The sequence below is a fragment of the Benincasa hispida genome, chromosome 11 (genome assembly GCF_009727055.1).
Source record: "Benincasa hispida cultivar B227 chromosome 11, ASM972705v1, whole genome shotgun sequence".
Lineage (NCBI taxonomy): Eukaryota > Viridiplantae > Streptophyta > Magnoliopsida > Cucurbitales > Cucurbitaceae > Benincasa > Benincasa hispida.
Window position 1 is genome coordinate 34822744 of NC_052359.1, and position 13491 is coordinate 34836234.

General features: G+C 32.3%; 1 protein-coding gene across 1 annotated transcript; it reads right to left on the reverse strand.

Moving 5' to 3' along the window:
- Window positions 1–455: 455 nt before the first annotated feature.
- On the reverse strand, window positions 456–7113 carry LOC120090440 (translocase of chloroplast 159, chloroplastic). Its single transcript, XM_039048106.1, has 2 exons — window positions 2272–7113; window positions 456–636 (listed from the first exon to the last, which is right to left on the reverse strand). The coding sequence occupies exon 1, from the start codon at window positions 6862–6864 to the stop codon at window positions 2272–2274; it is 4593 nt and encodes a 1530-aa protein (XP_038904034.1). The 5' UTR covers window positions 6865–7113; the 3' UTR covers window positions 456–636.
- Between the last annotated feature and the right edge of the window lie 6378 nt (window positions 7114–13491).

Sequence of the window (13491 nt, forward strand, 5' to 3'; positions counted from 1 at the left end):
CAACATAGACTAAAAAAATAAGAAAATAAAAAACAATTTACTTTTTAAAACGTTGGAGAGCTAAATAAATCATTCATTAATTTAGTTAAACCAAAATTTTACCAATTTTGTGATATTTCTTCTTTTTAAAAAAACTTCTAAAATCTTGAAAACGGATGAAATAAGTAGAATCTTTGTCTCTGATTCTACTCTAATTTAATAAGATAGTCCACCAAAACAGTAAAGAGAAATTATTTCATCAAGATATAGCAAAATTTTAGAACGACACTTGAAGTTTATCGATGTCTATCAACATCTATCATTAATAGTTCTAAAATTTTACTATATTTTGTAAATATTTTTGCTTATTTTTCTATATTTAAAAACAGTCCAAAACTAAATATGGAAAGAAATTGATTTTATTTCAGATAAATAAGTATAAAGTTCTTTATTAGCTAATTTAATTAATACACTAATTTCATGCTAATCATCATTCAATATAGAATTAAACTTGAGAGAAAGAGAATACATTAATGAAAGTAAATCAAGGACAAAAATGTCATTCAGAATAAGAGGCCTCATTGTAGAAAACTTAAAAACTCATGATTTGATGAAGGAATAAAATCTCATTGAATACCCTCTATTGTTCTACCATTCCTGCAAAAACAAACACAATAATTCATATTAGAATAATGGACATTTAGATTCTTACCAATATATACTTGAAAACAAAAATTATAAAAGCAAACAAACACAAATACAAATGACCCATTAATGACTATGCTAATGGAAGTGCCCATCAGTAAGAGAATATGGAAAGTGTAGGCATATTTTTACCCTTTCTTAGCCAAACATAAAAGACACTTCCTTGTTCATACTGATAATCCGTGTAATGCAACCTAGCATGTAAATATACATTCTGATTCGCCCAACACTTCCATAGTCTGTAGTCCAAAATCAGCATTGTTCTAAGAGCTCTCTATCATACGATCAAGACGTAGTTGGTTCAACCAATAGAACAAATCTTGTTCAAATAAGGTTGTTTCTCATTATCATGCTTTATTAGGCTGAATTCTTCATGTTCTTATTTTTCATTTCTTCTTATCCCCTGAGGAAGTCTAAGTACATTCCCAAAGACCTCCAAGGTCTTGGTGGTAGGGGTGAAAGTTGGTAGGATTGTTTGGACTACAGGTTAATCAACTCCTCGAAGATATATATAGAGAGAGAGAGAGAAAGTAAAGAAACCGAAGAACTAGCCAATCAGCTGATCTATCGGAGACCATCAGAGAGCTCGCTCAATTTAGAACAACATGCAAGAGGAGAAGAGGAGAGGAGGAAAGAAAACAGGCGTCTTTCCAGGCAAGAAAGAGAGAATAAATAGGTCTTCTAACATGTAAAAGAGAGACAAGCTCTGACCGATCAACATCAGTTCGGTGGGTTTTGGTTCATTTGGTTCGTTTTAGAATTCTTTTGTTTCACTCTTACTTGGTGAAAAGGGCTTGAGATTTTCGAAACTTTTTTTGTCTTCAAGAACTATAACTTGGAGGTAGGTGAAGACTCTCTAGTTATTAGTGGGAATGTGGGATAAGCCACGACTCATGAGCATAATGCAAAGAGCAGTTCACCTAATATCAATCATAAAAAACAAAGGAACAACCAAGAGTAAAAGTAAACAGTCTCGGAAGAAATAGAAGTAAAAAAGAATACATTCTTGGAAGAAATAGAAGTGCAAGATGTTGCAGGATAAGGGGTTTGCTTATCACTCACGAGGAGGGCAAAGCATGTTAGTATACACAAGTAACTATTCACAAATAACAGTTCATAGAGTTGTGTGCAAATGACTAGACTGGACCCAAAGCTTAAATTTACAATTCATAGAGTTTTGACTTCAATCAGTCAAGCTTCTTCTAAACTTCGAGAGTCATTAAAACTGGGCCCCAGTAGAAGCTTTTTCAGTTTCCAATATTCCAGGACAACCAAAACATGTTAAATTCCCCATACATTTCACAGTCAAATACTACAATTACAAAGATATCTCAAAGGGTTAATAACCTACATGCCATTGACAAGCAAGCAATTATCAATCTCAATTATGTAAAAAATCTAAATTCAGGATGAGATAATACACCTTGCTTTCGAATAGAACAACATGGAAGCCAAGATTCAAATTCATAGTTCAATAGAATCTTACTTATTCTGGAAAGATATTAAAACAGAAAGTGCTCAATTTATAACCTACGGTGTGCAATGCCGACAGAATGAACAGAAAGAAATATAAAAATGAAACATAACCTAATAGGTTGAGTAATTTTCAGCAACTCCGGGACGTAGGCTGTTGTAAATAGCCCTGGCAACTGGAAGGAGAGCAATAAGAGCAATCTGAAGTTGGTCAGAACTGCTTGTTCTGACAGAGATCTGCCCACTTAGTTTGTTGTTGATTCCTGCACGTACTGCCATTTTGTAACTTCGTCCAACTGAAAACTGTGACTGAAAATTTGCCCCCAACGCCGTGTCTCCTCTCCATTTTACAAGAGATAAACCAAGTGATGATTGATCTTGTCCAATTGGGAAGTCGGCCTCCCTTAGCCGCATTTCCAAATTGGCACCAAATGCAGAATCGCCCTGAGATCGAACAATGCCAGTGCTACCAACCAGTACAACACGCTTCCCTAGTGTAATCTGATCCTCAACTTTAAATCCAGGGCACACATTCTCTCCCAAGAATGTCACTGATACCCCAGCAGCTGTCTTGTTCTTTCTGAAATTTTTGAATTTTGTCTCTCCTCTAAGGATGTAGGCAAGCTGCCTACCAATATTTTGAATGTCAAAACCTGCCATAGTAGAACCATTTTCTCCATGCTTGGCAGAAACTGAGGAATCTAAGTGGATATTGAATTCTTTTTTGTCCTTCGTAATTTGAACAGTAACAGCAGCAGGAAACCGATTAACAATGGCCATACTCTGTTCAAGATTCACACCATCATATCCACAGTCATGGTCCCAACCATGGGTGTCCAAGACTGGCCTTGCCAGGAACTGAGATGTTGGCTCCAAGAATCGAAATCTGTAAGCTGGATTATCACCATCAAAAGAAGGAGGAAGGGCCATGTCAGGTAGAGGAACCTGTACAGCAGCTGGACTACCATTTTCCTGGTCATCCTCCCCCATGTAGCCATAATCATCCACATTAGGTTGACCCTTCTTCTTGATATCTCTCATCCTTTTTAATTCCTCTTTCCACTGCTTTTTCTGGAGCAGCTTTACCCGATAATCATATTCCTCAAAGTATGCCTTTCTTTGCTCTTTGCTAAGCTTAGAAATCTGAGATTTTCTGAGGGGCTTGAATGGAGGGAGCTGATCATACTCATCTTCCTCCTCTTCTTGATCAGAATCAGACAAGTCGGCCAAATCAATATCGGAATCGCCATTATCACCATTTTGATCTGATGCAAGCTTCGGGTGTGTGCGGGATTGCAACAAACCAGACAATAAATATGGAAGAGGAGGTGAACGGCCACGGAGACCAAAAATCTTCCTGTGGTCAAATGTCTCTGGAGCTTTTGAAAGATTTCCTACTTCAGCGAGGATTTTAATAGAGAAACATAAAAGTAATAGCTGGGGCCTCCAACTTTGACCATTAGGAAGCACCTTCTGGCCATCTCGATTCTTCCTACAAGAGGGATGATTTTCAACAAGTGAAACCGGATTCATTAAAGTTGGATTTAGGATGCGCAGATCACCAACAGCTTGAGCAACAGTTTGCTGAAGAACATGAGATCGTTGAGCAACAAACACCTCATAACCCAAAGGGGAACCAGATGGACCATCAGGTGGAGCAGAGGCAGCATGAGTGAGAGTGATGATCGCATTTTTCCAGATGGAAGAACCAAGGGAGCTGGATACTGATCTTAACAGCAGCAGATCATTAAGATCTCTGGTTTGGTTATCCAGCCGGTCCACATAAAGAACAATATCAGGAGGGAACTTCTTCATTACATTCTTAATTGAGGATAAAATTCTGTGGTTGATACTACGTTCAGATGAAGAGGATCTAAGACCAGGTGAATCAAAAACCCTGATCTTAACACCTTCCACTGTCCCAACAATTTCTTTCACCGTAGTTGTGCCAGGCCCAAATGCATTGATTGGAGTTTTATCCTCCCCAAAAATTGAATTTATAGTTGCACTCTTTCCCACACCTGATTTCCCAAGAACAAGTATGTTCAATGAGAAGTCTAAATCTTCCTTTCCTTCTGCTTCAAGCTGAATAGCTGTATTTTTCGCATTGTCGAAGCTAAATAGCTGACCAGTAGACCTACCGGCTACAAGCCCAAAACGATATAGAACCTGTGCTACTAATGAATCATCAGGAGAAACACCTAGTCTCTGAACAAGCCTTAAAAAGTTCACCCTTATCTGCTGTAACTTCTGTAGTTTAGTTTTCTCCTCTTCGCTCAATTTATTTTCAGAATCATCCCCCATTCTAGGATTTGATGGGGCAAAAGTGAGAGGACGGCTTGGGCGGGAAGCATTTTTTCCAGATATAAGTGAAGACCCAAGACCAGCAGGACGTTCAATGGAAAAAAGCCGGGAGCCATCCTGAGATGTCACAGTGATAGGGCCACCATCTGAGCCAGCATCTCTAGCTGCTTTAAGAAGTGCTGCCAAAGCAGCAGAATCAAACAACTCCTTTCCATCACCTTCATCATCCGTGTCTGCTTCATCTGAGTCTGTGATAATCTGGCCATCTATTCTCTGTGAATGATCAATAGAACTATCTGCACCAGAATGGGAACCAGCTCCTGAGGCTCTCTCCAATTCCTGCAAGAATTCTCTGGCAGCTTCAGAACTACCAAATATCTCACCTTCAGTCTCTCCATCTGTACCAGAACCCTCAATACCACCTTCTTCATCTAAAGGTTGCTTTTCCCCATCTACTTCATTCAAAACTGGTTCAAGTAACTTAGGAGCAACAGAAATTCCGCTATCTTCCACTGAAGCATTATCTGGGATGCTTTCTTTAACCAAAGACCTATCCTCCTGAGACGGTTCAGATTCAACATCACCAGGCACATCCTCTCTTATTTTAGAATCAAATTTAGAATCTTTTTCATTCCCTGCCTCAGTTGGAGAATCAACAAGATTCACAGTTTCTCTTTCTTCATTAACTGTTGAAGCCCCATCTCCATCAGGCTGCTGATCTTCTACATCCATATCCGCAAGATTTTCACTTTTTGCAATATCAGAAGCAGCAATTGCTCTGTCTCCATGAGGCGCTACTTCTTGTGTTGCAACTGCGGTACTGACATCCGGCACGTTGTTATTAATCTCAGAGTTTGAAACCACAGAATTATGGTCAACAGGCTCATCCACCTCATGACCAACATTATCAAACCCATTATCCAATTTGGCAGCTCCATGTACCAAATCTGCAGTCTCCCTATTTTCCACGTCCTTTATTTCATCCGGATTACCAACGGCATCTGTTGCTGACACCTGTGAACTTTCATGCAAGGTTTTGTCATCTAAAACTGAACCAGTAAATTCATCCGCTAGTTCTGCAACCTCGGGGTTTACTTGATCGTCATGATCGGCTTTGTTGTCAACAGAAGAAACAGGTTCCAATTTGGTTAACAGTTTTCCATCTTCAGCATCCACCTTGTCATTCAAGCTAACCTCCCCAACTGCTTGAATATCAGCCACGGGACTTCCTTCATCAATTTCTGCTTCCTGACCTCCATCTGCTGGTTCTAAAACCTTGACACCCAGAACAGCTTTGTCTTCGATGGGAGAACCAGTTTCCAATTCTTTTAACTGCTTTCCATCTTCAGCAGCCACCTTTTCATTCAGTTCAACCTCCCCATCCACCTGCTTCTCAGCCACAAAACTTCCTTTTTCCATCTCCGCTTCTTGTTTTCCATCTGCTAGTTCTACAGGCTTAGAGCTTGCTTGGTCTCCCAAATCAGCCTTGTCATCAGAAGAAGAACCAGGCGTTTCCTGTTCTTTTAATCGCTCTACATCTTCAGCAACCACCTTCTCATTCAAGTCAATCCCTTCATCAACCTGCTTCCCAGCCGTCATACTTTCTTTATTCAACTCTGCTTCTTTTTCTCCATCTGAAGCCTCATTTTGTTGCTGTTTGGCTGTCACATTATTCAACTCATCCCCCTCTGGCACCTGCTTCCCACCATCAACAGTTTCCTCGGGCACAGAGCCAACATCCTCGGCTACTGAACTTTCAGGCACATTGCCTTCTTTCGAGTTCCCCGACAACTCAATTGTTCTTTCGACCACATGAGTAGCATCATCATCCCCTTCATTCACCACATCACCCAAATTCTCATTTCCACCAGATACAAGAATCTCCTCCTTTTCCACTGGAACCTCAACTTCCCTTCCCTTCTTACTCTCAACAAAATAATCTGTTTCCCCCTTCCTCCCCAAGTCTTCATCCACCTGAAAACCATCCTCCTCCTCCTCCTCAATGTCACTATCAACAGAAACCTTCGCAATTGGCCTAACACTAACCGGAGCAGAAAATTCGGAATAACTCATAAAAGGACTACCACCATCACCCCCTTGGACGGATTTCCCGAGGGCTTCTTCCTCTGGATAACCCACAATCGGTCTATCAAAAGCAGATTCAAATTCCTCCTCCCCACTCAGAAACCCTTCAGTTTCCGAACCACCAGCATCACTACCTCCCCCATCGCCAGCTACACTAGTTTTAATTTCAGCAACCCCCATCTGTCGGTCATCGACAGAGGGAGTATCGGCATGGGAATCAACGGAAGAAGAGGAAAAAGACGAGGAGGAAGTCGAAGAAGAACCTGAAGAGACTGAATTGTGTAGCGACGGTTCTTGAGCGAACTCCTTCGACTCCATGGACGCGAGGTGTGGAGAAAATAAAAATGGAGAATGAAGGAATTCAATCGAGTTCCGGTGAGGGAAATTTTATCCACAAGGTCCTGTGAGTTTCGCAGGAATTGTGGGGAGCGGCTGAGAGTTGGAGAGAGCTCCGAAAGAGAGAGAGAACAATGGAGAAAGATAAGGTTTTATTGTGATGGAACGAACTCTCTTTCTCTCACAACGCTACACAGGGGTTTTTGAGTCGACGAACAGGATTTTTTTTTTTTTTCCTTCTTATTTTTCTTAGGACCTCCTTTTAAATATAGAAAAATAACCCAAAAAAAATTATAAATATAATAAAATTTTTACTATCATATTTATTATTATTTGTAAATATTTTTAGTAGTATTGTCATTCAAATAATTTTCTTTTTTTTAGGTTTAAATCCTATTTTAGTCCCCGAACTTTAAATCTTGTTATATTTTAATAGTAAACTTTCAAAAATATCTGTTTTAGTCTCTAAACTTTTAAAAAGTATATTTTGGTCTCTACTATTAAAATTATATTGATATTTTTTATAGATAAAATATGTTTAAAGATGAAATTATATCTAACATGGATTGAGTAAGATGAATCTAAAGTAAAATATCAACACTCTATGTATCAAAATAATAAACGATTAAAATATTGGATGCAAAATGGCTTTTGAGATCTAAAAACCCTAGAATTTTTAGCATGGCAGTCTAGCCATCCAAAAATAAAAGCAATTTCACCATTATATTTAAGAGTTAATGAAACTATGATAGCAGGGACCAAAGTAAGCACTTTAAAAAAAATTCAAGGACTAGAATGTAGGTTTTAGAAGGTAGGTTTTTGAAAGTGTAAGGACCAAAATAGAATAAGATTCAAACCTCTTTTTTTTATTATTAAGTACTAATTTTGAGTTTCATCTAACTTTCCCTTTTTTTAGGTTAAATTATATTGACTTATTATTAAATGATCTACTTTATAGCTTTTAATATATTTATATTTAGTATATAAGTCAATCGATATATTTTATATTTAATAGATAAATCAGTTATACAAATCATATACCAAATATATCTTTCACTATACCAAATTTATCAATTAGTTAATAAGTGTTAATACACTTGTTATTTGTAGACTTAATTTATTAAACATAAAATTAAAAATTTATGAGTCTATTAAAAAGAAAATTGAAAGTTCAAAGTCCTATAAGATATTTTTGAAAGTTTAGGAACCAAATAAACATAAACATGGAATTTCAAGTTCCAAATTATTACTTTTCAAGTTTTCAAATTTTTAATAACATGTTTAAATTTGAATTTTTATACATTTGTTATAGAATATTAATTTTCTAGCACATTATCGTTAACTTATAATGGTTTAATTCATTTTGATGGTAACTATTCTAAATTTATGTTAATAAACTATTGATACACCAATGTTACATTTGAAATTGAATTTTGAGTGGTTGGTTTTCTACTACTGACATATTAGAATAAATGTATTTATAAGAAGTATTGCTATATTAATGAGGCATCAATGATATACTTTATATGGATTTTTAATTGACATGATATACTACTAATATATCAATATTATACTAGAATTTTAATTTAGAATGAATAAATTGATATATTATTGATAGACCAATGCTAGATTTAAAATGAATTTGTAAGAAGCCTATTTATATATTATTGATACACCACTATAAACTGAATTTCAAATGGGTGTCGGTAAACTATTGATACACAAATATAATACTTAATATTGCATTTTTAGTGAATGATGATATACTATTAATACATTAATGATTTACTTAAAATGTAGTTTAAAGTAATACTTATATAAAATTGAAATACAAATGTTATACTTTAAGTATATCATTTCGAATGATATACTTAATATTTGGTATTATTGATATGCTTCTTTTCTCTGTATATCTAGTTTATCAATCAACTAACACACGAAATATGAAATACATACATTATACAATTGATATAAAAAATAAATGTGACATGCAATTGATATAAAAAACTAAATGTAACTTACATGCCACTAAAATCATATCAAAACTTTGAAAATAAAACAAATTAATTGATGTACTTTGTATTTTACGTATTAGTCGACACAATTAATGCAATTAAGATATATCAACAAATTAAGTTTTTTTTTTTTTTGAAAACATAAGAAAACTTACACGGAAACCTAAATTGAACTAATCGAATGAAAACAACTTCCATATCAAAAGGAAAAAAAAATTCTACCTTGACATAATTAAAAATCATTATATTTCAGTTGCATAAATGATGTACTTTATATAAAGTATAGCAACTTATTGATATACAAAAAAATAAAGCATATCAGTTGACTAATAATTTATAACGTATATCAATTGATATACAAATGAGAATAAGATTGAAATAACATACCAAAAACATAAATTAGATTTAAAACTTTTGCTATATTTGCGAATTAAAAAAATCATGGTTGGATTTACAATTTCCCTACAAAATACCATTAGTATGCTTTTTCATTAAAATAAAAAGAAAATTGTTCTTACTAGTGTATAATTTCTAATATGTTAAATTATAAATTTGATCTTTATTGTTTAAAAAAACTTAGAATTTTGGCTATGTAGTTTTAAAAGTTATAATTTCATCCTTCTTATTTGATAAACCTCATGAATAGTCTTTATTGTTAGATAAAACTTTGACAAATAAGTTATTAGTGTTTTAATTTTCATTACACTATTTAGAGGGTTTTATCCAACTATAGCAACAAATTCTAGCTTTTAAATGATAAAACTAAATTCTAACTTTCTCAAAACCTTCAAACCATTGTGCTTAGTTCTGATAGAGTACACGTTAGAATTCATCCCACTATTTCTTTTCCTCAATGTGTGAGGTGATACAGCAAGGCAAAGAGCATTTGGTGTGGCCTTGTTGATGTCATTGAGTTCTTCCTAATGCAAATTTGCTTGGTTTTATCTTACAATGCAATATGATAGGAGGGGGATGACAAAGGAGAGAAATTGGCTGGTTGCACAAAGATAGTTTAAGGCACCTATTTTGTGCAAGGTATCGATCATTTGTAGAGAGCTTCAATACATAAAAATGTTTAAAAAGCTAAAATTCAATTTATAAATAAAACATGAATTGATGAAATTTTAAGGGCAGATGAGATGATGTTCTATTTAAATATATATTCATGTTATATTGTGCAGTTTCATATTTATGGTCTAAATCACACCTATATATGAAAATGATACACCACTTTGACTTGAATAGTTAGTTATAATGGAACAAAGGATGTGATTGTTTTTTCAAGCATATATCCATAGTTAGATTGTAATGTTTCATATGTATGGTCTACATCACACACCAATATATGAAAAGTTGTACTACTTTATCGTGTAACCACTCAACCTGAGTAGTTGTAACGAGGCACCAGATATGACTATTTATTCAAGCATATATTCGTTGTTAGATCGTGATGTTTTACATCTATGGTCTATAACACACTCATACATGAAAAAATACACCACTTTGCATGTAACTACCTCGACCTAAATAGTTGTAATGAAAGAAAAAATAAAAATTATTAAAATATGTAATGACAAATTATGAATGTAAAATTTCTTCCCTTGTGGTCCATTCTATATATAGTATAGATCTTCAAAATTTAAACAAAATTACAAATTAAAAAATAAAATAAAATAAAAAGTAGGTCCCATTCATAACCATCTTTTTGTTTTTGGTTTGTTTTGCCTTACTGCCTACTTTTTTTTTAATGCTTTCAAATATCAACCCAAATTTAAAGAACTATAATAAACTAGTTCAAAGAAATGGGATTTTCTTTTTTAAACTTTGGCAAATAAAGATTAAGATTTTGCAAAAAAGAAAATAAAAACTCATAATTCAAAATCCAAAAACAAAAAATTAAAATGGTAATCAAATTAGACAATTTTCTAGGTTTTTTTTTTTTTTTTTTTGAATTTGACTAACACCAACAAATTTAACTTTCAATGTCAATTTTCTGTCATAGAAAACATATGATGACAGTTCAATATCACCGTCTTTTCAAGTGTCATCGTAAGGCATGAGTAGTTGTCCAATGCTGAAGTTTAAAAATGACAATAAAAGAACTGTCATCAAATGAGTACAATGATTAATAAAGATAACAATTTAAAAACAATTTCAAATTTAATGTCATCGTAACCATAAGATGTATTAGTGATGACAGTTCAAAAAGTCAACATCTAATCAACACTACCATACATTTACGATGATGGATAGATTTAAACTGACATTGCATAATTGAATTGAGGGTAGTTTCTAAAATTTTAGTAGAAAGAGATGCAATTTTTAAAAATGTAAAATTAAGAACAAAATCATTATAAAACAATTTCTTGTAAACTTTTTGTATTTAAATGATAGGTTGAATTATATAAATATCTCTAAAATTTGAAGTATGTTTCGATTATGTTCTAAAATTTTTTAAGCTCCATTTAATCCTAGGATTTTGAAATTGTTTAATTTTTTTTTTTTTTGCTTTTAAATTAATGAATAATTAATAAGATAACTAGTATACAAAAGTTAAAAGCATATTTGATATCATTAACAAAATTCATTTCCTATAAATTGGTGATTATGTCTTAATGTGTAAAAAGTGATTATGTGAATGATTTTCATAAATGGTGTTAACGGTATCTTTTAAATTGAAATGATTAGTAATAATGACAAAACCTTCTACATAGTAGAAATTTAGTTGTAAATTATTAAACTATTTCTTTCAATTTTTATAAGTCAACTACCACATAGATTTTCGACTTTCATTTCAACATAAAATTTCTCAAATGATTTATTTTTAATCATTTTAAAGCTGAAAGATTAAATTGAAAGTTTTTTAAAAAAGTTCATAGCATAAAATAAGATTTACCCCAAGTTTATTGGTACTTTGTATAATTTCAAAAGTTATGGTCCCGATTAGTAATTATTTTGTTTTTGAAAGTTAAGCCTATGGATACTATTTCCACTTTCAAATTTCTTCTTTTTTTTATCTACTTTTCATCAATGCTTTAAAAAACCAAGTCAAATTTTGATAACTAAAAAGTACTTTAAAAAAGTTGTTGTTGTTTTTGAATTTGGTTAAGAATTCAATCATTATACGTAGGAAAGATGCAAATCGTAGTACGAAACGTGGATGAAATAAACTTAATTTTCAAGAACAAATACAAAACCAAATGATTACCAAATAAAGCTTACATTTGTGAAATTTTACTATTAAAAATGATTTTACCGTGGCTAAGTGTTAAAAATTGGAAGGTGGCGTACATAACATTACTTTTAATATGTCACATCAACCTTTATTTTTTTAAGGGCTTTCTACACATATAATCTAATTATATATATCCAATTACAAAATTGACTCCCTAATTTTTTCATGAATAGCCTAATGGGATGAAATATTGCACAAAAATCTAGCCCAAACGTCTATATCACCCTCTACAAATTCCAAACATTTTGAAAAATAATAATAAGAAAAAATAGAAATAAGAAAAGACACATGGGAAAAAAAATACCATATTCACACTTCTTAAATGATTTTTTCCATATTCATATGAAAAAAAAATAGAATTTCAAACCTTTTGAAAAATAATAATAACAAAAAAATAGAAATAAGAAAAGATAGATAGAAAAAAAAATACCATATTCATATGTCTGACAATCACTAGTGACTCATAGGTTATAGTACATAATATATATGAGATTTATTTGTGCATTTTGTTCTCAATTTCAAATATATATAAGTATATTTTAAATAATCGGAATATGTCATCTATCTTAATATAATATACATGTATATATATGATAAAGTATGTGAAATATATATCTCAATAGAAATAAGACTAACATTAAAATATGTGGTGTATATTATATAAAATTTTAAATTTACATCTATTCTAAATACATTTGGAATAAACCTCATGCACATTTGAAATAACATTGTATATATACATAAATACCATATAAGTGAAAGAATAAAATAATATTCATTAAACAATAATCTAAAAAAAAACCTAACAAAAAATATTCCTAAATTGAAGGGATAAATACCATATAAATGAAAAGAATAAAATAATATTCATTAAATAATAACTCGCGTATTAATTGATAATACGAATTTTTTAATATTTCATTGAATTTTAATTAATATTAAATTGTGAGAGTTATAAAACTTTAATAAGAGAGAGAATGAGCATTAAAGTTATATTTGTCCAAATATTAGGACAAAATCTAGATATAAAATATATTACAATTTTAGGATACTTGTTAAATTTCGTTAGTAAACTAGGTTAACTCTCTAAAATGTTCTTTTTTTAATTCATATTAAATAAATCGTTCATTAGGGACGACCAAACCTCTATAAAATATACATTTTTTTTTAAAGAAAAGAACTTTCCAGAAAATATAGTAATATAGATTAAATCTTAAGTTTAATCCCACTTAACCTCTCACATGTCATTAAATTTTAATAAGTTTTTTTTTTTTTTTCATCCTTCAATTTTCAATTTTATATCTAATAAATTCTCAAATTTTTTTTTGATAAATATATCTTTTAAGTTCATAAATTTTT

Excerpts from the sequence above, each read along its gene's own strand:
- LOC120090440 (XM_039048106.1), bottom strand. The coding sequence starts at position 6,864 with ATGGAGTCGAAGGAGTTCGCTCAAGAACCGTCGCTACACAATTCAGTC.